Here is a 24,053-nt window from a genome sequence, read left to right on the forward strand (position 1 = left end):
TCGCGCTCGCCAAGCTCTTGCGAGATCCCTGTCTCGCGACCCGGGTTGCGTTGAACAGGAATGCTACCCCTTACTTGTTGACAGGAGGAATCTGCAGCTCACCCAACGAGAAGCGGGGTTCCAGTTGAACCGCGCAATTCGACGGAGGCACAGTTGCGATGCACAACACTCCCTCTCGAGCCCGTGTTCGGCAAGATGTCCCATCGTACGTTCAATGTGGCAGTGACTGGAAATCGCGTAAGTCTCGCAATCACCCAGACTTACCTAAGGCGAGGAAGCTCAAATCGCTAGCCATTTATGAAATACAATTTCAACACCTCTCAACTGGTACGGGATGCCCTTCCGAACATAATCACGAGGCCCGACAAGCGGGACATTCGAATCCTCAAGTACGCGCGCGATACCCATGACACGTACGAGGACGTCAGACGCGTATCCCACGACATCTGGGACGGGGAACGTCCTCTCTTTCTCCCCAAGCCCGGGCCAGGCGAGGACGAACGCCACGTTGAGATCGACGCCGTCCTTCACCTGGGGATGATCGCTCTGGGCGGGGACCCGACCCAATTCCGGTTCGAAACCATTGCCAGGAGAGACGGCTACGAACTACCGGGAGATGATGGAACGCATGTCGATTCGGACGAGCTGAGGCGCCTTGGACTGCCTGAGAGCCTGAGGACGTCCTTCGATGTCGAGGCTGCGTGGCGCAGGGTGCAGCAGGAACATCCGGTGAGTGCCCGGTGCTGCTTTGAGTTGACGTGAGATGGAGACGAAGTCTCGTGAGCCGTGCTTTGCCTAACAACCACAGGGCGTCGTTTCCTGTGTCTCAGATGACGCGGGGCTCTATTTCTGCGAGTTCCGTTTTTATTCGTCGCTGGCCGAGACGCTGTTGACCGAGAGGTTTCGCGCCAAGGAGGGCCGGGTCCTGTTCCAACACCTGCCTCAAGCTCACGACCCCAAAACAATCCGGCTGGCCAGGGATATCACTGTCACCTACATCGGGGCTCTAGCCGACGACCCCATTGTGGGGGGGACGAGGTCCACCCCCTGAGCAGCTTCGGTTCAGGTATGGCATGACAACCCTTCAGGGGTGGGAGATAGGGGTTACATTCCAGTTACGGATAGGAGAATAGTCCATATGTACATTCTGCTGCGCATTATGTATATCCCTGTTGAATTTTCATAATCAACTTCCCAAGAGTACGTGCTAATGTGAAACCGATAAGCTGGTGCATTCCTCACTTCTTGAATTGTGCGTTAAGATAACCACCAGTGTAGACACACCCGGCCATGAATCCGGTACTCACAGCTTTCCCCAATTTGAACCCCGCCAGCCTACAGACCACCGCCGTAGACCCAACCACTGCACCCCCGTTGATTGCATAGGTGGTGCTCAGGAGAGGCGGGGGGATTATGTCCCTCAATAGCCGAAGTCGATTCGACACAGAGGCTGCCACCGGCAGTGAACCATCATCGTGCCGCGTGTGCGGGGTGATGTTCATGGCCAACGCCTCCCTGTCACCGTACGAGAACGACGTTGTGAACGTGGCACCTGTCCGCCGCGCCCGCCGCTGCATGTAGTCGCGGGCCAGCGTCCGCACGTTCTCAACCCCAGCCCTGTTGTTGGACCCGGCGGGAGCGTTCTCCCACGTGACCATGCCCTTGCAGTCGACCATCAGCCACGCGTCGGCCTGCCAGGGATTGAGGGCCACGAAGGCGATCCGGTCGCTTTCGCCCGCACTTTCGTCACTCGTGTTCTTCGTTTGGTCCAGCTGGGCGGCGAGAAGCGGGTAGTGACTTCCCAGGTGGTAGCTATGACTGTAGTCGGACCACAGGCATATCCAGGTGTCGTGGATGCCCAACGCGACCTGCCGAGGCTTCTTGGTGGGGGGAGGACTGCTTAGCTATGGCGGCCTGTAAGCCCGCTGGAGTGTCTCGCCAGATGGGCTCGCCCTTAGTCACGCAATAGTAACTGCCGTGAGGGCCAAATGTGATATTTAGGCGAGCCGCGTCTCCCGCGCTGGCGGTATCCCACAGTTTCTTGTAGGCAAGCTGGAATGCCGAGTCTATGAGCAAACAGGGTCAGCAACATTGTTTATCGGTCGGATTGAGCGAGATACAACGAGTTGAACACATACCAGGGCCCATGACACCGGCGTACCGCAAAACCGGCGCGCCATTCTTCTCTTTCCCCGCTAGTAGAACGGCGCCGTCTGCCGAGATGGCCACGGTGTATATTTCGCCGCCTTCATCGCTTGAAAATGCACCCAGGTTGGACACAGTGTCTTCAGGTAGACGACTATAGGGAGTGATCAGATGGTTGGCAAGCTATGTTCCGATCTTCTTCTGGATGTGATAGCGAATTCTGAAGGGCAAGAAAAGAACCTCTTACGCCGTCCATTGCCATCTCAGATGATCACTTGCATAGAAGAAGTGATTCCCATTGCGGCCAAAGGCAAAGCGTATTTGCCGGCATGGCTCGCATACAGCATGGCCTTCCTTGCTGCCACTAGATGTTTGTGCATCAGCAACACCCGGGGGCGGGGTTGATTCAGGTTTGGGGTGTAGCATCCTGGTGACAGGTATGATGCGCAAAGATTTGAAGGAATAGCAGGTACATCAAGAACTATCTATATAATTCTCGTCCAAATTGTAGTAGTTATCATATGTGCTAAACCGGATTATGGCAAAACCGCCAATCTCTGGAATGGGATAGCAGCTAGAGGGAGGTGGGAGCTACAAAGCCGATAGGCGGTAAAGTATTGCTAGTCATAATACTTGTTATCTGTCTTACATGCTTCAACTACGTCATCGTACATCACCAACTGCACCTTCTACCTCCAGTATTCTCACGGCGTCCACACACTTTGACGAGTTTCTTTTGATTTTTCTCTTTTCGGTTCGATGTCAAGCTGTCAAGCTACATAGCAACGTTTCGTTATAGTTTCACAACACTACCCCTATCTTGGTCACCACTTGAAGTAGAAAAGATACGAAAGCAATTACTCAAACCACCATTAATACTAATCCTAAAGCAGTAGACTACATGAATCAATCAGACGTCCAATCCGTAATCATGCGTACAATGCAGGCTGCAGGCGAAAGCAGATACTTCAAACAACAATTGGCTGTTCACCTTCCAGTGAATAGAAAAAGATAGAGCCTTGCCCGTGTGTCCCTGAATCGAAACCCCTGTATTATTGGACCTTCTTCCGATGTAGCCAGCGAAAGTTGCCCGGTGTGGCCCAAATATCTCCCGAGTTGACCCTTTGGTACGCCTTGCCAGCCTGTGGTAAGTCACCGACGTCCTCGCGTGCGACTAGCTCGAGTCGGTCCTCGTCCTTCTCCCTGACACCCACGGCCGTGTTCCACGGGGACGCTTTGCCATCACCACGCAGCAGTGGAGTAGGCCGCGACGCGAGGGACATGACAACCAACTCCCCGACGTCAGCTAGCATCTGGTAAGCGACGGGCTCGCCCCGCACCCCGAGGTAGATCGAAAAGCCCGCATAGGCGAGCACCATGGCAGCGTGTGTGAGGAGCACGCAGATGGCAAAGATCGTGAGACTGGATAGTCCGTAGCCCCATCCATAGCGAGACACGTCTACCGTCATAGAGTAGTTCCCTGGCCACATGTGATCATCCATATCACATAAGACCCTGTCTGCGGCGCGCGAAAGCCCATCTGCGAAAGTCAAGCTTAATATGCTAGCCGCCAAGCTCTGGTATCCTTGCCTACTATGTTCATCGTCACCATCTGGGATATTTGTTGGTGACCAGATGGGCACGCCGTCATTGAAACGCGATGACGGTACATGGTACAGGTGTCTCCAAAATAGGGCCCCAATGCTCGAGGAATTGACGGTCTGTCCACTGAACGCAATGGCCGTGCGGCTCTTTTGGTTCAGCATTTTTGCCCAGTCGACGCCGATACGGATGGGCTTGCTAAACTCTTTTCCAATGTCGCCGAAGTTATAATCCCACTTCAAGCCCGTATCTGATAGGTCGAAGCTGGTCGCATTACTCTGTATGATGTTCGTCCTGCTCGCGTCCCATCCAATGTTGACGGGAGCCCACCGTGCATCTACGGCACAAAGACAAATCATGGTATCCTGTCGTAAGAACCCATTGAATTTCTGAGTAGAGGTAAAGACCGCATATGGCAGGGTGACCAAGACACCGATAGATTTGTTTCTCCTAATCGTGTCGCCCATTTCGATCCATGTCAAGTTGACCAATGACGCTGTGTCTAAATCGCTCGCATTTCTAGTAGAAACAGAAATTGGTTGTGTGAACCCCAGGCGGTCAGATCTGATACTCTGGTTTTTGGAGAGGGTGTCCGAGGGCTTTGATGTACATTGTACCTGTACGACAATACTATTGGGGTCTTTTCGCGACTTTAGATATGGACGCTCGATCTTCAAGCCCAATAGGCTTGGTTGCAACACGTTGACGGGTCTCATGTAGGCCCATAACAGTGCATACCACACGGCCGCTGAGTTTTGCAGAGTTACAGCCACGGACGTGTTGACTGTTTGACCCCATTTGTCTGTGCTTGAGTTTCTGACTTCGAAGTTTGATGACAATATCCTTCGATATTGACCACGAACATCCATGGTGAGATTGTCCGGTGTATGTTTGTCCGTTCCCCATTTGCGAGCGTTAGATCCGGACCACTCGTTCAGCTCATCCCAACCGCTGTCTGGACACCCCTCCGTCGTATCCGTGGACATGCATGAGCTAGCATTCCACACGCTGAGGACTTCTTCGCTGGACAAGTCAATGGGATACATGTCGTTATATGTACAGTTGCAATTCACCCAGAGTCCGGGCGTTGTAAAAGGATGTTCGACGGGCCACCATCTTAAGGAGGGTAAAACCAAGATGGCCGACGCAGGTCCAACTAGTTTTGCGAGAAGGATGGAGACAAAAAGTATGGCCGTAACCACCACCGCTCCCGGGCTTTGGATGGGCCGGGCCAGAGCTGGACTCCACAGCCGCCTTCGAAACAGCAGGTTCAAAGATTCGACCTGATAGCCACTGACCAGATGGCCGACCGATAGGCCATTCGACTTAGTGAGACGTCTTCGCACTAGATGAAGGACCATAGCAACCAAAGACATGACGATGAATAATTCGTGGGCTTTGGCGGCGAACTGAAGCGCCTTAAGAGCATCGTCCTGGCTCAAGTGAGCAAAGTACCAAGAACTAGTCCATTGGTTCTCGTCCACCCAGTAGTAGTTGGCGAAAGAGAGTGAGGCGAGGTAGAGCGTAGCAGAAAGCGCGACGATATGACAGGACCATTCAAAGGCCATCTGTTTATTCAGAAACCCAGCCAGCGCAACTTCGGGACCTGATTGCTCCTTTTCTTGCGCGTGGGCATGGTCGTCGGCGACGTTAAGCTCGGTGCCATCGCTCTCTTGGGCCATCACGAGCTCGTGTGAGCTTTCACTGGGCGATGCTTCAGGGGTTGAGTGCGAGTCTTGGGTGACCCCAGCATCAAGTAGATGTGTGCTCGGCTCCCTAGTCTCGTTCTCATGGTCTCCTCCGGGTGTCGATGCCTCGGGTCCGTAGATAGCCTGACAGTGCGGCTCCTCGTTACCACCCGATGTTAGCAATGATGCTATCTCGACAGCGGGTTGCATGGCTGGCGATGCTGGTTTAGCTTTCGACTGATGACAATGAAAGGGAATGCAGACCAAGGGGCACATAGAGCGGGGTAAGTAGGATAGAATCAATTGACGCCCATAGTCTGAAATTGGGCAGGATCTAAATGAGCTTAAGGGTAACACAGGTCTCGGATATTTGGCATAATACATGACGCAATCCTGTCGGTGCAACAGCAAACATCATAAGTGCTTACACGCAAAGCATTCAAGTATTCGCCTCTTTCGGCTGTCTTAACCGACGAATGACGTGTACCCGGGGACTAGGCTACCGAGTTCCAGCAAACGAATGCGAAGGCGCACAGGGTTGAATAGGCCTGGTGGTCATCAGATCTATTTAGGTGACCTCCGTTGACAATCTGTGAAACACCTAAATGAACTCTTCTCGATTCGACAGCAATTGATCCCTTAACCTCGGCTTCTGCTAGAATGAAGGAACGGCACTGCGCCATCGCCCGATCCGCAACGGGAAGCAATCAGGTTTCACATGTGTGTTTGGAGAGAGGCTGGCGTACATTCAAGGTTACGGCGATGTATGCCACGTCATCGAGAAGGAAGAGCAGTTGCCTTGATCGTAGGCCCGTGACGCCTTTCAGGCTCCTTTTTGCTTCTCAGTGCGGCATAGCTGTGACAATGAGGATTCGTGGGCACGGTTGGTAGCCCACTCTCTTGTTCCACAGTCGTATTACCAGGCTACCTCACATCCTCAATGTAGCACACTCTTGATAAAACAAAGATAGCGGTGTAACAAAAGTCGCTTTCGGTAGGCCCAGGCGTGTCCTGAAGGTGTCTCTTTCCAGTCGAAGAATCGATCATAATGTCGAATGCTTGATCTTGCACAGACAGCCCCGGTGATTCCAAACGTGGGAAAATGACGCAATCAATAAAATTCCCTGATCTGGGGAGTGAAAGGCATAGATGGCAGCAGATCTAACCGAGTACCTCAGTCCATCCCGGCTTGAAGGTTTGGCTGGGGTCAAACATGGAATAATGAAAAAGAAGAGCTGTCAAGAAATGCAGGAGGCACCATGTCCCTGGGAATGAGATGCCCCAGAACCTCGAAATTGGTTCTGGTGCCCCTGGTCTGTATAACGAAAAGCCAACAAAGTCTTCCGCCATCTGTACAAAGAATGCAAACACAAAACTAGGGTACAACTCTTGCGGCAACTGTCTCTCAAGGGGTAGCTCAAGATTGCTAACCCAGGCATCCACGTACTCGAGTCCAGCCACACCAATGGCAACAGCTACGAGTTCGGTGCCGACCGCTTGTGCTCTCCATGCACGCCACGGAGCACCAGCAGCATAAAGATGTGGAGACGGCGAATCCATCGACACTATGCCTGGTCCGCTTTCGAGGACCTGATATAGTGTTGACAATCCCGTCAAGGACAAGGAGAACCTCTTTGCCAAGTTCAGGGCAACCCGGGTGGTGACGCCGCCTCGCCGGACCCTCCTAACTGCAACGAAAATAGCACAAAGGGGTGCCAGGCCGAAGAGGCCGGTAAATCCAATCCAAAGAAACAGATTCGGCTCTATGGAGAAGAGAACAAACACAAGGCTGCTGATGAACCAAGAGATAGCTTTGATGCTGAGATCCAATGCTAATTGGGCCGGAATGTGCAGCAGCTTCTGTGTTCCCGAAGCCAATACTGGATCTGTAGGAGTAACGTGTTCAAGTTCTTGGCTTCTCAGAGGCCGAAAAATGGAGAGTGTAGAAGCCACGAGGCTGCTAGGTGTGGAATGGCGATAGTGACCTTCGGGCTTCCAAAGCCATATGAAGTTGAGGGCCAGCTCGTCACACAGGAAACTCGCCAGGTAGCAGCCGGCCAGCAGCTTAGTGTAAAGGATACCTGAACATGCGAACAGCTTAATCGCTTGCATGAGAGGCCCGAGGATGAATGATACCAGCCTGAGGGCGGTGTTCGTATCTGCGTGGCCGGTCGCCTGATGACTGGTTGAGTTTCCCAACAGCCTTGGGTCAGGTGCTTTGACGTATTTGGTAGATCGAAAAGCCAACTTCCAGCCAGTCTCCTGTCTCTGGATCCTGAAGCAAGCGAGGGATTCGAGGCTATTGAGAATACACATGACGGGAGAGCATTTCAGGGCGAAGCCCCATTCTGGAGGCATACCGAAGATGCTTCCCGATGGTTGGGTCGCGGCGCATAGAGCGATGGAGACCAGAGCCCAGAATGCTGACTGCCACGAGAGCTGCTGCTGACTCTTATCGGCCTCTGCGGCGGCGGCTTCATTCTCCTTCTCGGGTATAGTCGCTGCGAAGACAAGTGCACTATCGAGTGACACAGCCAAGAGTCGACCGAACGCCATAGTTGCAGGCGCTCTCCAACGGCGTAGATGGTTGCGACTCGGAAATCGGCTCTCTGGCGTTGCGGGGTACTGTCAGATCGATGTAGCAAGCTGTAATCGCAGGCATGCTCTGAGGGGGCCGGGATGCAAAGCTCTGTCGAGAGTTGATAGGCTGCCAACCCAGGAGGCTCCATACAGTTCGCGTACAAGCTGTCTGAGCAGGCAGACCCTCCCGATTGGTCGGATAGTACGCGATGCATGTTCTCAAAGTTGAAGTGTTATTTCCGCCACAGATTTTGGACTCGTAAAGGACCTCTTCGGTGAGTCCTATGAACGATCCCACGTGAGTGGCAAATAGCTGGAATACTTGGGGTATCGCGATTGGCATACCTACCAGTGCACTAGGACGACTTTTGCCGGTCAGGCTTGACGTTCGAAACGGAGTGAATCAATAGTTATTAGAGTAAGCTAAAAGGTATAGGATGCTCCTTTAGTCTTAAGATTACATATATATTAGCTACGGAACTAAGGGCGTTACTTCGAGTTACTTAGATAGATAGATAGATAGGTAGCACGCCCTATACCCTTCGGGAGGTTGGCGCGGCTTCGCCGCCCCCTAGGCGTTAAAGAATACTACTACTACTACCAGTGCACTAGGCACGGCGGTTGGTTAACCTTTGGATATGTGTATGCTTAGCTACTGCTGCCGGTATCAAGGCTGTGGGAAGTATAGTCGATGTCAAGGCCGTAGTCGGAAATGCAACCGCTGTCAGTGTCAAGGCTACAGTTGGTTCGTAGCTACCCGGCTAGGGGAAATCTCACAGCAAGCAGAAAGTATTATTGTTTATATCCCTATTCTTCAACATTGCCCTCTTTCCAACTCTGATAGCAAAAGTGCGTGCGTTATTCGCTTAGTCACATCTCCCAAGCAGAGGGCGTTACACCAAATGGGCAACCAAGGCTGCGCCAGTAACGGCACCGATCACCGCCAATTTCGTGGTATCCAGACGGTGAGCTCCGCCAGATGACGATCTGGGCTCGCGAGACGACGAGTTTCCTTTCGACCCAGGTGCTGATGGCCGAGTGTAATTGCGGAAGAAGGCCTGCATGATCTCGCTGGCTTGGATATGTGTGGGCACATCGCCGGCAGCCACCTGCGAGAAGTTGGGTTCGGTCGATGGCCAGTCATGCTCTATCATATGGCATTGGTTGTCAGTGATGTGGCCATTTCAATGGAAGCTATCCCGGGGTGACATACTCATCGGGTCGACCTTGTAGTGTTGAAGCACCCCCTGAACGCCCCGGCAAGTCCATGTCTGATGGTGCACCGTGTCGTTGAAGCTATCCTGCTGTTCCGGGGGCGTCTGGCAGCCGTTTCGCTCCGCCCACCATGAGAGCCTGAATGGGTTAGCTTGTCAAGGTCTAGGGAGAACCGGATGCGAGAAAGGGCAGAACGCTCACCAGTCCGCAATAGGGGGGCTCGTATCCGCCCTCACCTTCTCCGCCGTCGTAGTGCACACTAGCGTCAGCGCCGCCATGGAACTCGAGAATGGGCGTCAGGTCCCTTGCGGGCTTGCAACCGTCATTGGGGCCATGCGCATTGGTGTAATACGCCCCCGCGACCGGAGCGAACGCGGCGAACTCCCCGCCGACCGTGTCGTTGCAGGCGAGGACGTCGACGAAGCCGGCGCCGTTGGACATGCCGGTGGCGTAGACGCGGGCGCTGTCGACGCAGTAGCGCGCGCGCAGGTCGGCCAGCAGGTCAGCGGTGAACTGCAGGTCCTGCGGGACGGTGGCGCGCGAGTAATTGGCGCCGGCCCACCCCTGCTCCACGCCGTCGGGGTAGACGACGATCTTGTCGGGCGCGAACTCGTCCAGCCGCGCGTCCACCTCGAGAAACAGCCCGATGCCCGGGTGCCCGTGGTAGCCGACCAGCACCGGGTACTGCTGCGTCGCCGCGTAGTTCGCCGGGAGGTGCACCGTGTAGCTCCGCACCATGCCGCTGCTCGTCAGCAGGTGCGGCAGCGAGGAGGAGAGGTTGGCCGGCCGGCCGCACCCTGACAGGTCTCCGTCTGTGTAGATGCCACCATCGCGCGCACCCGAAGCCGAGACGGCGGCCATGATGGCCAGGACAGGCGATAAACAAATATTCTTTCCAATCATTGCATTTGGTGAGTTTTCGTCCTTCGCCTCTGGAGCGTATCACCAACGAACTTGATAATAACTAGGAGCAAGGCCGCGCCCTTGATGTTGCGTTGTCCATTGTGCTGTTCCAATATAGTTCGAACACCAATAGCATGACGTTGCCGACGGTTCCGCTGGCTGTCGCGCGTGGCGCTGTTCTGGCTCGCGTGATGTACGTCATTGGCTGGCGGAATCTGGTGACCTGGACGCGGGGTTGGCTGCCCCCTGAATCCTCCCCAACGTGACAAAAGCGACTGATTGGCCGCCTGTTGGAGCTGCCCACGCAAGGAAAGCTCCAGAACGGGGTTTACGCATTGAAAACGTTCCCTCGAGAACTATTGTACCAAACACCTTTTGCGCTCAAAATTACTTTACCTAATAAAAGACTCGATATTGTGCGTCCATTTTGGGAGTTGAACTTTTCCAAGGTTGTGTTCCTCTTGGGTTCACAGCTTGATATTCTTTTCTTTTTTGCTCTTCGGTTTAATAAAGGTAGGATCCCAATAGAAACGAAACCTGATGATTGTGACTCATTGAATCTATGCACGTAACTAACTGAGTGGCCATGATACCTAATAGCCTGAGAACTCTTTTATAATAAATCTCTTAATCGACCGAACTCAAATAGGCCGAATAACCTCATGGCAGCTTCCTTTCTCCCATAACTCAAGGCATCCTATATAAACAGGCCTGCCTCGCTCCCTCTCTTGTTCCCAATCACCAACACATTCTTCGGCCCTTCAACACACATCTGGCGAACAGCATCACCAAATCCAATAAGACCTCTGCCACGTTGCCGGTCACCATCTTCATTCAACCACACCGATCCTTAACCCACCGGATTCGACACGTCGCAGCTTGATATCGAGCCGAATAATCACAAATAATAAATCAGAGATTGGCACAACTGGCGAATAACAAGATAGCATCTTTCCTTCTCACCAGCTTCTGTATCCTTCCAAATCACAGAGAATATCTCATCTACTATTTCAATCTGACCCAAGGCGCTTCAACAGAATCGCCATACGCATCTTCAAGATGAGACAATCATGCCGTCTCTTGGGGGCATACCTCCTCACTCTTCTTGTGGCCGAATACGGCTGCTCTATTGCCGCACCAACCCCCCAGGCATATAATCCCTGGGCCTATCTACCCGATCAAGCGCCGCAACCTTGTGTTTGCAGCAAAGCGACTTGCCAGGGACACGATGTATATGGGTTTGAAGCCACCCTGGAATGGCAGGCTGACCGACACCGGTGGCATTGCGAATGTATATGCAACTGGGCGGTGTAGAATCTCGTTAATCTGGATATTTCGCGAGGATCACGACATCACTGTTTGGTTGACAACTCGACGTCGAACCGCAAAGAGAAGAACGACGTCTCTATCACTGTCATGGGAGCAATCAGGGATGAACGACAACCCAGTTCAAGCACATTGAAGCCTGCACTTCTTCTGTATTGTCTTCAAGGGAGGCTGGTGTTATACTGTCCTTTGTGGGTTGTGGTAGGAAGCGAGACAAGGGGCAGGGGGTTTACGATACCGATGTTAGTGTTGGTGGAACTCGGATGGGTCTGCACATAATAGTGGTACTCTTATACACATGAATGATACAAGAACAGTTGCTAGCACCCTTGCTTTAACACCTCCACACGATGCTCCCCCACGAGCATTTCCGTCTTGAAGATCACGAGCCCTGGTAGACCGCAGCTGATGTGATGGTACCCAGATATCCGAAACAGATATATCCGCTTCAGCTAACTTGGCTGCTGAACGCTGGTACGAGAAGGTTCGGCGGGCTTATATGTAATAACTGACTCGATTTTAAGCGGAGTTCAGTCAAATCGTTAGCGATATTAGGGTAGGAAAGGCCATACAAAGTATTCGACACCATTAACAACTCCCCCACAAGAGAAGGTTTACTGTTAGGCTGGTTGTTGCCAATGAAGCTGGTATAATATGTAGCAAAACTGGCACCTCTGCGGTTGATGTTATCATTTTACCTTTTGCCTGTGAAGAATGAGAAACTTTTCTCAACTGACTAATCAATCGGAGATTGGCACAACCTGCATATGAAAGGACGGCTACTTTCCCTCTCGCCTATTTGTAACAGTCCACCGTCTGACGTACATCCTCTCGTTTCTCAAAGAGCATCTCATCAACTATACAACCGAAAACACCGTACGCCCCTTTCAAAATGAGGGTATCAGGCCACCTCTTGGGGACATACCTCCTCGCTCTCATCGTGGCTGAATATGGCCACTGTTCCGCAGCACCAACTACCCACAAGCAATACACCGAGATACCAGACCACCCGCCGAACCCTTGTATTTGCAAAGCGACCCAGAAATGTGAAGATGGACATAAGACATATGCGACCCTAGCCAAACTGATATGGGAGCCCGAATATGCTTGGTGGCTTTGTACATGTGTGTGCACCTGGGCGGATAATGTCTAGTCCAATTGAGCTGTCGCGATTCGCAACAACTTGTAGTTGTCAAGACGATCACGACGCTTCGGTCACAATTCTGGAAGCAATCGGGGATGAACGACGACACAGCTCAAGCACCTGCAATTGCATTCTCCATTCACAATTCCATAGTCTGATCTGCATTCCAGCTTACAATCGATTCTTTCTTTGGCTCGACGCCGAGCTATCAACATCTTGCAATCTACCAAGTTGGCTACCTTCTAGTCTGGCTCGGATTGATAGCTCATTCGGTATCTGCAGTCTTTCGGGATTTTCTTGAGGGAGGAAAATATATTACATCTGTTGGGTTGACATCAAACCGAAAATGGAGCATAGGTGGCGAGATACGGCGAGGGAATCTGACGATAATCACAGATCTCAGTATTAATAGGAATTGGACGGGTCCACAAATAACGGTGTCACAATTCATATTCCATTGAGTTTATCTTATGCTAATTCGCCTGCCAATTCATACCTTTGCGTCCCCTCCAATGCATGACTAGATCATGTCTTTTCCCCCAGGATTCACATAGGGGGCTGCGGCAGCACGTGCGATCCAACAATCGGTCAAAATCAGAACCCATAGGCTAGGGAAGTCTGAAGTCGGAAGTAGAGCAACCGGCAGAGGGTCCAGCTTTCGATCTGACAACTCAGATCCAGTGCACCAGCTAACTAGCTGTGACGCCAAACGACAGTCACAGCGACCCCTTCTTCTACCAGCCCGGATTTCTGTTATTGGAGAAGTGGCCACAGCTTGAAGTAGTATGAGCATGTCCCCATCATGACGCCCACAAAGGATATTCGTGGCTCCTTGAGACCATCCGGAACGTGGAATTTCTGTCGATGATTGGGCCACAGCGATCTGTATTACGTCGACGGTGCTATTCCAAACGAAAACCAGTCTTGTGACGTCTCGAACTGAATGCTGTTACAAGTACTGCTGCGAGGATGTAGTACCTGGGCCCAGATGTCAAGCTGGAAGGGGAAGTTGCTATTGTTTGTTGTGGTTGGTGGAAGGAGAATCCGAGAAGCTGCGAGCGAGAAGTTAGGGAAGATTGCCCTCCCGATATTGTCAAGGGTAGAGCACCTGCGGAAACATGGCCATATCGTTCCCCTTGGGGTTGGAGAGGCTCGGCCGGTGAAGATCGTGCTTCTGCAGGTTGTTGTCAACATCTGGACATCCGGCAACGGGAACTAGCCGCTGTGTTGGTCCAACCAAGAGGCCCGTGGAAGACTCCGGCAGGTGAACGCGAGGTGATAGGGCGGTTCTACAGGCAAGGCCGGCCGTCCATCCAAACAAGAACAGCTGAAAGGTAACGCAGTTGAATCGACCTGTAGCGCTGCGGAAGTAGGCTTTCAAGGCTTTCGAGGCTATTCGGAGTTGAGACTCTTCTGGGCTTCGAGGGCTACGTAGACCGATGCCCGGCAACTGTAGCTTTAGAACCATGGAATGATCAGTCCAGCAGGAAGTGGCAGGCGACCCACCAAATTTGTTATAACGAAAGTTGTTGCGCTGTATAGGGTACGCTTCGAAGGCCGAGATACTCAACACATGAATTGGCTTCAGTGCTTTATTCCATGCCGTGGCGATCGAAAGACGTATAAGGTGGGCAAGGCACGCAACACCTAGATTGGATCGTAGCGCTGCAGTCACCTGATTCTGCGTCATGTTGATCGGGAGACAAATTAGGAGGGCAAGGCACACAGCGCCTAGATTGGCGCGTAGCGCTACGGGCAGCCTCCCATCCCTGGAATCCATTTCCATCACCAGCTTGAAGCGGGCCTGCTTCCAAGTGCATCATCGTCCGACTCTGTTGTCTTCGAATGGATTTGAGTAAGAGCATTACTGTTCGGACTCAACAGATCACGCAGACTCGACCTCGAGACCGAGGCTGGTGGTGGCGTGTGGCCTAGGCGGACATCTCGAAATTTCGAAGTAGGAGGCGCCATCGTAGAGGAACCACTCCGTCTCTGACACTTGGGTGTACGAGGTTTCTCCACCCCTTCTTCTGCCGCAGTCGTGATGTGGATTGGGCGAGTCGTCTGACCAACCGGGTTGGAAATAACAGTTGAGACGGCTGGGCTCTCTTGTTCTCGCTCTTCTCGTTTCGAATCGAAAGCTGCAAGATCGTTCGAGATAAAGCCAATACCACCATCAGGTGTGAACACGGGCTTAGAGGTGGCCATCAACAGCGGAATCAGGTTAGGCCAGTTCGCCGTCACCTTTCAACAGTTCCATCTTCTCCCATATCTCGTCGTCTTCCAGCGATGCCTCCTTTGTCTCCTCAGTATTCCTCGCACTGCAAAACTAGTGTGCATAGACACAATCACGGTTATTAAACGTATCGTGAATAGACAGAATAGGGGAAGATGCGATCTTCTCAAATGCATGACTGGCGTGTCTGGCCGTACTTGCTTCACGAAGTGAATATATCGTCGGGGGGTAGGTTGGCGCGGCATTCCAAGCGCGCTGTCTTCGGGAGGATTGGACGCACTCCGTGCCAAGTAGTCAGCTCTTCTCAAGATCTTAGGACGCCTAGTTCCCACAACGGAGGGGCAGTTGATTTGACAAGGGTGGGAGATGGTTATGCGGTCGTTGGTCGCTGTACATCGGAGAGCATTGTCCGAACTGCCTTGATGTAGGTGCACAGGTGGTACCCGGTGATTCTCCCACCATCATTCTCAAATGGATTTGCTTGCGCAGGCTTGACCTCGGGATCTATGCTGGCCGCATCGTGTGGCCTATATGGCGCCCAGCTAGCTTGCAATGGATCCGCTTCTCAGGCTCGACCTCGGGATCGAGGCTGGTGGTGGCGTGTGGCAGCGTTTAGCCCAGATTGTGAACGGGCGGTAGCAGGTGATCTAGTCAGCGCCATTAAATTACCCGTATGTCGGCTAGGCGATGGGCCCCCAAATACTGGTTGGTGAATGAGTAGTTGAGCAAAGCGAGTCGTCTGAACAAGACGGCCGAGTGACAGGCAAGCCGCCCAAATCTACTGTAACACAATATGCCGCGCTGTATAGGATACGCATCGAAGGCCGAGACATGCAGCGCCTAAATTGGCTCGTAGCGCTGCGGCCATCTTTCCATGTCTGCTTTCAAGTGCAACATTGACCGACTCTGATGCCTTCGGAGGGGTTTGGGTGAGATTGTAACTGCGCGGACCCCAAGATTGCGTGCGCTCGACCTCGAGATCGAGGCTGGTGAAGGCGTGTAGCGCATGTGGGCTCCTAGAGCTGCGTGGTCTGAGGACCTGGAGACACCTCCAATCCCTAGAATCCATCTTCACCACCAGCTTGAAATGGCTCCGCAGGCCCGACCTCGACACTGGCGGCAGCCTGTTTCCCATACGGTGCCTAGGTTGGAGCAAGGGATTCCGTCGCCGTCGTTATATAACCTGTGCCGGCCATGCGACGAGCCAGATTGTGGGAAAGTGTTCGGACGCAGAATCGGAATAGCAAAGGATGGCGGTCAACTTGGACCAAAAACCGGGTGGTGAACCAGTAGTCAGGCAAAGCGAGTCGTCTGAACAAGAAGGGGAAGTGACAGGCACGCAGCGCCTAAATTGGCTGTGGCGCGCATCGCCATAGTGTAGGAAGAATAGTTCATGGTGGCGCAATCGAAGGAAGAGGAAGAATCAGGCAAGCCGCGGCGTTCGAGGTAATGTTGAGGGATTGAAGTGGGCGGATAGAGGGTCGAGACCAACGCCAGGTTGTGGAAGTCCTTTAGCGCCTGTAGCGTCTGTAGCGCCTGTAATGCCTGTGGTGCCGTACTGCCTGCCACTGTGCTGTGGAGTGCTAATCGTACCAGCCATCCACAGACCCAGTGTTGATGTTGAAAGGGCTGGCGCGTCTGTCACTTCGGCGAAGATAGAAACGTGAATATGTCATGGCGGGTAAGGTCACACTTTGTAAACTCCGTTTGATTCCTATCAACGCTATCGATATCGTCAGCCCACGGCTCATATCTCCTATCCTATCCTGCGACAACCTGAAATCAATGACATCACATCGACCTCGTTCCAAGGCAACCCCAAGGCGGTACACAAGCTGGATGAGTTATCAGTCGGAGCCAGACTGGAGGGTGACCAGATTGACACGGAGCGAAGGCATGCCATTGTGTGTATTTGAGCTGGGTCGCCGGTCACCTCTGACAACACCTTTCGGAATCGCCACAGAAACGGTGTGGTCATCCTGATCATCCTATGATTTCCCGGTCGTCGCCATTCGCCGGGGCCCAATAAAATATCAGCCCAGTTGCATACACATCTGCAAATCCACTCGCCTGGGTTGGTCTCCCATCTCAGGTTGGCGACGAACCCATATATCTCGTGTCCCTCGCATTTCTCCTTCAACCCAGGAGTTCCCTTGCTACATATACAAGGCTCCGGTGCGTAGTCTGGTAGATTGTCCTTGGGATAATAATGCTTATCGGTGGTTGGTGCTGCAAAGGCGTGGCCATACTCAGCCACAAGAAGAGCGAGGAGGCATACCCCAACGAGACGGAATGGCGTTTTCATCCTGAAGATGGTTATCGTCGTGTGTCGGTTGGAGTAGCCTAGAATGAACCAAAGAACGGTAGAAGAGATTGGTGCAGTCTATTGTGTACAAGTATTTCTGTTGGGTTGACAGCTTGACATCGAACCGAAAAAGAACGGTTGAAGAGTTCTATCCCCAGAACCAGTCGTGCCAGTCATGATGTATATATATATCAGCTCAATTCGGAGAAACCTGCTATGTGGTGATTTCAGCCCATTTGAGTTCCAGGGCCATTGGGTATAATGGCCACTTGGTCGTGTGCGCGCATTCTGAAAGTCATATTCAAAAGGTTTCGTTTCTGTTGGGTTGACAGGTTGATATCGAACCAAAGAAGAACAAACGAAACACAACTCTCGAGGCGGTTCATGGTTGAGGTTCTTCTGGGCTTCTGAAGCTGCGTTGACCGAGGTCCTGGAGCTGCCTTCCCATCCTTGGAATCCATCTCCACCACCAGCCTAAAATGGATGTCTCTAATGCTTGCGCAAGCTCGACCACGGGAGCGCCTGGTCGAGATGATGCCCAGGTGGTAGCAGGCCAAGCGACGAGCCAGATATCGGGAGAAGTGTCCGGAGGCGGAATCGAAATAGAAACAGATGGCGGCGAATATGAGTGGAGTCACTCAATTTGGACCAGGCTGGGGGATAAGTAGTTGAGCAAAGCGAGCCGTCTAAACATGGGGAACTGACAGGCAGCACCTGAATTGGCTGTACTGCTGTTAATGCCATGGCGATCGAAGATGGGTTGGGAGGAGACCGAAGTCCAGCGCCTGAATTAGCTGTAGCGTTGTCACCAAGTATAAGAAATGTAATTGGTAGTTGGCGCTGTCTTGGTATCGATCGGGGAAGCAGAGTGTCACATCGGAATATCGGCTATATTGATGTCTTCCACGATGGGGTGTAACCGCCAGGATGCGTCCGAGGTGTCCTCTCGACAGTCCCCTGCGGCGGGCGTATATACGGTCATGTTGTTGGGCCCGAAATCGTCGGGTATATATTCAGGAATGCGATCCACGACGTTCGAGGTAGATAAGGCCGCCTTGGTAAGCTTGGGTGCCAGTGGTTGGCGGGCGAAGCTTCAGCAAGACTCCAACTAAACATGAAGCGGAAAGCGGCTGGAGATTGGGCAGTACGTGGATAGGAGAGGCAATATGAAGAAGAAGCGTCATTTTCGTCCGTGATGTGAATCTCGGCCTCTCTAGGATCCTTGGTAGAAGGTATTGTGGTGCGTGCACGCGTGCGTATGTACGACTACTGTTAACGCACAGCAGCAACAGGAACCAGCCGTTGTTTGGGCTCGCCAAGGTAGTCGTGGAAGACCCCGGTACGCGATCATGGGGTGATGAGGCAGTTCCGGGGGCAACGCGAGTTGTCCAAAACGAAGAAATTTGGAAGGCAGACCGACTAAGTTAGCTTGAAGCGCTGCGGGAGTAGGCCATCAAGGCTTCCGAGCCGGTTCAGAGTTGCAGCGTTTCTGGGCTTCTGGAGCTGCTTAGATTGAGGCTTGGTAGCTGTAGTCTTGGGGCTAGGGGACCGGTGGTCGAGCAGGAAGTGACAGAAAAGTCGCTCAAATCGTCTGTAGCACTTGGTTTCATGCCATCGCGATCGAAAGAAGGGTTGGGAGACCGAGGCACGCAGCGACTAGATTGGCTGTAGCGTTGTCACCGAGTATGGGAAATGTACTTGATAGTTGGTGCTGGCGCACACGAGAGGACGAGGGGTAAGGCAAGCCGCGACGTTTGAGGTAATGTCGAGGGATTGAATTGTATGGATGGAGGGTGTTGAGGTTATGCCTGTGGTGCCTGTGCCCTGCCTGTAGTGCCTGTAGCCTGTGGTACGACAGCACAGTTGATTCGCTCGCCCAGCTGTGCCTGTGGTACCAAGCTGGCTACCAGTGTGGAGTACCAATGCGTATATCGTTTGGAATGGGGGGAAACAGACCACCAAAGTAACGAACAGCCAAAATGGCCTTATAAATCGATTCGGTCAGTCACCCGCAAAAGACGAACAGAAATAATGGGAGAACGATGGTTTATTGCTATCAAACTAGTGGCCGATGGTCATCAAATGACCGTTGTGCACGGTCCACCGCCAACAGCCTGAAGCTCTCAGAGAGAGCAGTAAATTGGCTGTAGCGCTACTTTTTTGGTGATTGTTTTTTGGTTTTCAAGTTTTTTTCTTCTTTTCTTTTATTTTAACTCTTTTTAAAAAACAGGTCGACACGGTCTTGTTGGCTCTTTGGCCAAAAAGAAAGATAAAAAAACTTGACAAAAAAAAGAAAGAAAAGGCGAAAAGGGTGCCCGCAGGCGAACTTAGACCGACTACACAACTGTTAGCAAAAGTCTCTTAACTGCTCCAAATCCCACATAATGGAGCTCCCGCAATCGAAGCCAGTGATGGTCTTACCGTCGAGTGGCGGCGACGGCGCGGGCAAACGTTCTCCTGCAGCCGAACGTGCAGTTGCGGCCGGGCCTCCAGCTGGCTAGGCTGGAGGCCAGCGTCCTGGCGCCGATCAACCCCCTTCTTCTCGCCCCACGTTTCCACGGCCGTAGCCATTGTGTGTGTGTGTGTGCGTGTCTCTGTACGTGTGTGCCCGATGGGCCAGCTGAACCATGGCCGAAGCCGACTACACAACCGTTAGTAAAAAGAAACCGCACAACGGGGCTCAGGCAACCGAAGCTAGGGATGGATGATCTTACTCGTGCTTGGTGGCGGCGGCGGCAGCCGGTCAGCGCGCTCTCCACATGGTGGGTGCGGCGCAGGCGGAGCGCGACCTCCTCCAGCCCGACGAGGGCCTCCTGGTAGGTGTGGTGGTGGTGCCAATCGCGCCCAGCCACCCAGCCGCTATGGGCCCACCCCTAATATGTCATCAGTGGCTATGTCCATGGAGGAACATGTATTCACTTACCCCAACGGTTGTGACGAAGGAGATAAGGCCCCAGACGGCGAAGACGTCCCCCGCCTTCTTGAAAAAGTCCTTATCGGACTATACATATGTTAGATAGAATACATTACGCAGTTCACTGTAATACAACTAACCTCGCAGTTGTTGATAGTCTCCCGGAGGAGATCCCTCTCCTCCCGGGGAAGGTTGGTTGGTTGTCCCAGCCTGCAGTCACCGCCATATCTTGGGGGTGGGGAAGAAGTTGATGATGGTGGTGGCGGCGGCGGTGGTTATGGTGGTGGTGATGATGACGGGGTCGGCCATCATTGCGGTTGCGGTTGCGGTTGTTGTTGTGGTGGTGGCGACGGGTGCGCCGAGGAAGATGTTGATGATGATGTTGATGTTGTTGATAGTGATGTTGATAATGGTGTAGGTAATGTCTGTGTGTGTATGTGTAGTGATGATGGTGGTGATGCTGCTACTCCTGCTGTTGCTGCTGGTGCTGTTTCGGTGCGTTTGGCGAGGGCGAGGTCGATGGTAGTAATAGTGGGGGCGGTCGTGGTGGCAGTGGTGGCAGTGGTGCTGCTGCGGTTGCTGTTGGCGAGGGCGAGGGCGCTGGTCTTGTTGTTGTTGTTGTTAGCGGTGAAAGCAGTAGTATCAGCTGTTGTTGTGCGCCGTGGGCGTCGTGGGCAACTCGCCCGATTTGTCGTCGTCTCAGCGGTGTGACTGACATTGTGACCGGCATATCCCAGCCCCAACGCGAAAGAGAGGAGTAGAGAGAAGAAGGAGAACTTGATCTCCACCATGAGCATGATGTGAGTCAATAACAGTCGTGGGAGGTGTGTGCCTCAAGGTCCTTGGATCTTCGGAGATCGACTGTCAGCAATACTGCACTGATTGCAACGGCCTGCAATCGCAGCCAGAGATGATCTTACAAGGGGAAGTAGTTGCCCAAATTTCTTTGCCCATGGCGGTGGTATTCTAGACTCGACTGGCAGGAGAAGGTACATATGCGCAGCTGACACCTGCTCAGGCAACCCTGATGACCAAGTCGGAACAAACCCTCCCACTTTCGACTCCGATGGGCCCGTCTAGAACTAATTACGCGGCTTGACATCGGAAGACTGTACCTTCCATCGCTGAATGGACGTTCCTCAGAAAGATGGCATAGCACCTCTTTTCTTGGGCATCTTTTCTGCTCAGTCCTTCTGGGGGAAGGCGGGACACCTGTCACCTTCTGGTCACCCTTGCAAGAACCAATTTGCGTGTCTTTTGCAATTCCATCAACGTTTTCTTTCCCCGACTAAGCAGCAGTTCTTCATACCATTTAAGAAATTTGTAATCAATTCCTATCAGTGTCTCTTCTTTCTCTGCTGCCACAAGTTCTCCATCACCATCATCGACCTTGCCCCCGCCCGCAACAACACCACGACCACAAGAACAAGAACAATCGCAACCGTGGCCGACGCCGCCACCACCGCTATCGACCCCGAGCTTAACGTCTCGCAGGTAGCTGCTAGCGATGTGCCCTTACATATCTAAGCTAGTACGATTATATAAGACTTTCTTCTATAAATATGAGGTAATTATACCTAATAGCCTTAGAAACTCAAAAATATAACCATCATATGAACTCGAATGAATTAAAAAAAAAACCTTGATAGCAACTTCCTGTCTCCGATATCCCAGGGCATCCCGTATAAAGCCTGCCTCACTCCCTCTACACTAATTCACAACCACTAACACCTCTTTCATCCTTTCCTCTCACATGTCAGTTTCCCAGCGACGAACCTACCCACCATCGCCAAAACCACTTCTCATAAGATCTCTTCCACATATCGGATCACAGTCTCAATCCGACATCCAACATTCTCCAAGTCCAGACGCCGCACCACATCAAGCAATAATCCATCGACTTGCAGCAAAATAGGCCGCCTTGACTTCATTCACTATTATTTGACTCATAACAGCCAAGCCCAGTTGAAACACGAAAATACATATCTTCAAGATGAAGGGACCACGCCGTCTCTTGGAAGTGTACTTCCTCGCTCTCCTTGTGGCTGGTTATGGCCTCTCTTCTGCAGTACCAACTACCAACGAGCACAAACCCGATCCTTACGTGCCAGACCACGCGCCGCCACCTTGTCGCTGCAATATGGGGACTCCTGGGTTGATTGACGCCTGTATGGGTAACGTTCCATGGGGGTTCACAGCCAGACTGCGATGGGAGCTCCCAGGCGTATGGGCGTGCCAATGTTCTTGCAACATCCCCCTTTGAGCTCTCGCGGATCGCGACGCCGGTAAAGCCACAGGACGACTAGAACAACCAGAGCTTTTTGTGGCAGTTCTGAAAGCACTGAGAGATGACTGGCGGCTCAGCTCAAATTTACAATGACATATCTGCATGAAGCTTTGAATCGATCAATTCTACGTGTCATACGCTGCACAATGTGTCTAAGGGGCTGTAGCTGTTTTGCACAACGAGCAGCATAGAGACACTCATCTCAAACAAGAAAACATTCGGATGTAACGAGTTTGGACTGGTTGTGTGTAACATGTTCTTCCCGGCATTAGTCCTAGTTATAATGAGGAGCAAGATATAGTTATAGATATAGAGCTAGAGTTCATCTAAACTATTGACCCTTCACCATCTACCGGCGGCGCTGATCACCACGTGTCACAGCAATTATGAGGAACCTTCCAGCAGGCACGCATTGGGTAATTGATGCCAAGATAGTTGCCTAGATATTTCCCTATACTCAAGGCCGCTAATCGAACCGCCGAAGCATGGAAGGATCTCCGTCAGGTGAGATTGTTGTATTAGCCGTGTCAGGTGTCGGCACTGAGCTACGAAGGCGGTACCATCTTCGTCTGCCCGCCCTTATTCGCCCACGGACAGGAACACCTGGTTGATATCGAGAAGACCCTGCACAACGACAAGAGCCAGCAGAAGAGCCCACAGCCCTGATCGGCAACTGGGAAGAGCCTGTGATACCCGGCGCCCTCCGAACTTAAACACATAAACTTTTGTTGCTGGCCTGCGACATGAGAAAAAGTCTTCTCAGCTGACTGATCCATCGGAGATTGGCAGAACTGGCATATAATAAAAGATGGCTACTTTCTCTCACTCGCCTATTTGTAATGAGTCTCACCATCTTATGTACATCTTTTCATTCCACAGGAAACACCTCACTTACCGTTTTGATTAATCCCCAGGCGCTCGAACCGAAACACCATACACATCTTCAAAATGAGGGAGGCAAATGGTCCGTTTGGAGCATGTCTCTTCCTTGCCTTTTGTTCTTTATTAGGGGTATACTCCTTGACTCTCCTTCTAGACGAACGCAACCACTCTTCTATCGCGCCAATCACGCCAATCGCGCCAGTCCCCCAGATGCATCGTCGTGCTACGAATCTATCCGACCACCAACCCCCTCAACCGTGTGTTTGCAACATGGGGACGCCTGGGTTGATGGAGCAATGCCAAGGACACGATATATATGGATTCTCATCCTCTCTGGAATGGCAGCCTGACCGAGGCGGGTGGCATTGCGCATGTGAATGCCACGTCCTAGTATTGAAAAACGTATTGAATAACGTATGGAAAAAACCAGATTCTGGAGAACCTGGATTTTTCAGGACGCTCGACAAGCTTTTGACACAATTCTGGGACTTTGTGGCCAAGGTTTTATACAACTTCTTGGACTCTCTGAAGAAGTCGATAGCCCGACATCGAGTCGAACCGAAACAATTCCGGAACAATAAGGGATGAGCGAAGACCCAGCTCAACGATCTACAGTCTGAGCTGCATTCCGGCCGGTAGAGCTTTTTATGGCTCTGTCGATGTGAGTGCAGCCGGGCGGATAGAGTCTTATTGAACTGGGCTCTCGCGAATCGCGACAACTCGTGGTTTTCAAGACGAGTACGACATTTCTGTTGGTTGTAGACCCAACAGAAACGAATCCTTACAAGATATCTGACTCGCAAAATGTGCGCGCGCAATTAAGAGG

The 24,053-nt window shown here is 52.2% G+C and overlaps 10 protein-coding genes across 10 annotated transcripts; 2 read left to right on the forward strand and 8 right to left on the reverse strand.

Annotated features, from left to right (window-relative positions):
- Positions 1-195: 195 nt before the first annotated feature.
- On the forward strand, positions 196-1,051 carry PG998_002851 (pyroglutamyl-peptidase; the record flags this gene model as incomplete). The annotated part of the gene is made up of 3 exons (XM_066869669.1): positions 196-237; positions 292-729; positions 809-1,051. 3 exons carry the CDS (start codon positions 196-198, stop codon positions 1,049-1,051), a joined length of 723 nt encoding a protein of 240 aa, XP_066738084.1.
- A 187-nt stretch (positions 1,052-1,238) lies between these two features.
- On the reverse strand, positions 1,239-2,571 carry PG998_002852 (uncharacterized protein; the record flags this gene model as incomplete). The annotated part of the gene is made up of 4 exons (XM_066869670.1): positions 1,239-1,904; positions 1,963-2,066; positions 2,139-2,299; positions 2,393-2,571. The coding sequence occupies 4 exons, from the start codon at positions 2,569-2,571 to the stop codon at positions 1,239-1,241; spliced, it is 1,110 nt and encodes a 369-aa protein (XP_066738085.1).
- Positions 2,572-3,197: 626 nt separating this feature from the next.
- Positions 3,198-5,645, reverse strand: PG998_002853 (uncharacterized protein; the record flags this gene model as incomplete). Its single annotated transcript, XM_066869671.1, has 1 exon — positions 3,198-5,645. The coding sequence occupies one exon, from the start codon at positions 5,643-5,645 to the stop codon at positions 3,198-3,200; it is 2,448 nt and encodes an 815-aa protein (XP_066738086.1).
- A 951-nt stretch (positions 5,646-6,596) lies between these two features.
- On the reverse strand, positions 6,597-7,991 carry PG998_002854 (uncharacterized protein; the record flags this gene model as incomplete). Its single annotated transcript, XM_066869672.1, has 1 exon — positions 6,597-7,991. The coding sequence occupies one exon, from the start codon at positions 7,989-7,991 to the stop codon at positions 6,597-6,599; it is 1,395 nt and encodes a 464-aa protein (XP_066738087.1).
- Positions 7,992-8,908: 917 nt separating this feature from the next.
- On the reverse strand, positions 8,909-10,091 carry PG998_002855 (Alpha/Beta hydrolase protein; the record flags this gene model as incomplete). Its single annotated transcript, XM_066869673.1, has 3 exons — positions 8,909-9,162; positions 9,229-9,349; positions 9,432-10,091. 3 exons carry the CDS (start codon positions 10,089-10,091, stop codon positions 8,909-8,911), a joined length of 1,035 nt encoding a protein of 344 aa, XP_066738088.1.
- A 3,605-nt stretch (positions 10,092-13,696) lies between these two features.
- On the reverse strand, positions 13,697-14,293 carry PG998_002856 (uncharacterized protein; the record flags this gene model as incomplete). The annotated part of the gene is made up of 1 exon (XM_066869674.1): positions 13,697-14,293. The coding sequence occupies one exon, from the start codon at positions 14,291-14,293 to the stop codon at positions 13,697-13,699; it is 597 nt and encodes a 198-aa protein (XP_066738089.1).
- A 95-nt stretch (positions 14,294-14,388) lies between these two features.
- PG998_002857 (uncharacterized protein) lies at positions 14,389-14,811 on the reverse strand (the record flags this gene model as incomplete). The annotated part of the gene is made up of 1 exon (XM_066869675.1): positions 14,389-14,811. The coding sequence occupies one exon, from the start codon at positions 14,809-14,811 to the stop codon at positions 14,389-14,391; it is 423 nt and encodes a 140-aa protein (XP_066738090.1).
- Positions 14,812-16,686: 1,875 nt separating this feature from the next.
- PG998_002858 (uncharacterized protein) lies at positions 16,687-17,144 on the reverse strand (the record flags this gene model as incomplete). Its single annotated transcript, XM_066869676.1, has 2 exons — positions 16,687-16,827; positions 16,890-17,144. 2 exons carry the CDS (start codon positions 17,142-17,144, stop codon positions 16,687-16,689), a joined length of 396 nt encoding a protein of 131 aa, XP_066738091.1.
- A 2,694-nt stretch (positions 17,145-19,838) lies between these two features.
- On the reverse strand, positions 19,839-20,855 carry PG998_002859 (uncharacterized protein; the record flags this gene model as incomplete). The annotated part of the gene is made up of 3 exons (XM_066869677.1): positions 19,839-20,003; positions 20,068-20,145; positions 20,526-20,855. The coding sequence occupies 3 exons, from the start codon at positions 20,853-20,855 to the stop codon at positions 19,839-19,841; spliced, it is 573 nt and encodes a 190-aa protein (XP_066738092.1).
- Positions 20,856-22,051: 1,196 nt separating this feature from the next.
- Positions 22,052-23,011, forward strand: PG998_002860 (uncharacterized protein; the record flags this gene model as incomplete). The annotated part of the gene is made up of 2 exons (XM_066869678.1): positions 22,052-22,282; positions 22,877-23,011. 2 exons carry the CDS (start codon positions 22,052-22,054, stop codon positions 23,009-23,011), a joined length of 366 nt encoding a protein of 121 aa, XP_066738093.1.
- Between the last annotated feature and the right edge of the window lie 1,042 nt (positions 23,012-24,053).

Source organism: Apiospora kogelbergensis (assembly GCF_038363985.1).
Source record: "Apiospora kogelbergensis strain CBS 113332 chromosome Unknown utg000001l_segment0_segment0, whole genome shotgun sequence".
NCBI lineage: Eukaryota > Fungi > Ascomycota > Sordariomycetes > Amphisphaeriales > Apiosporaceae > Apiospora > Apiospora kogelbergensis.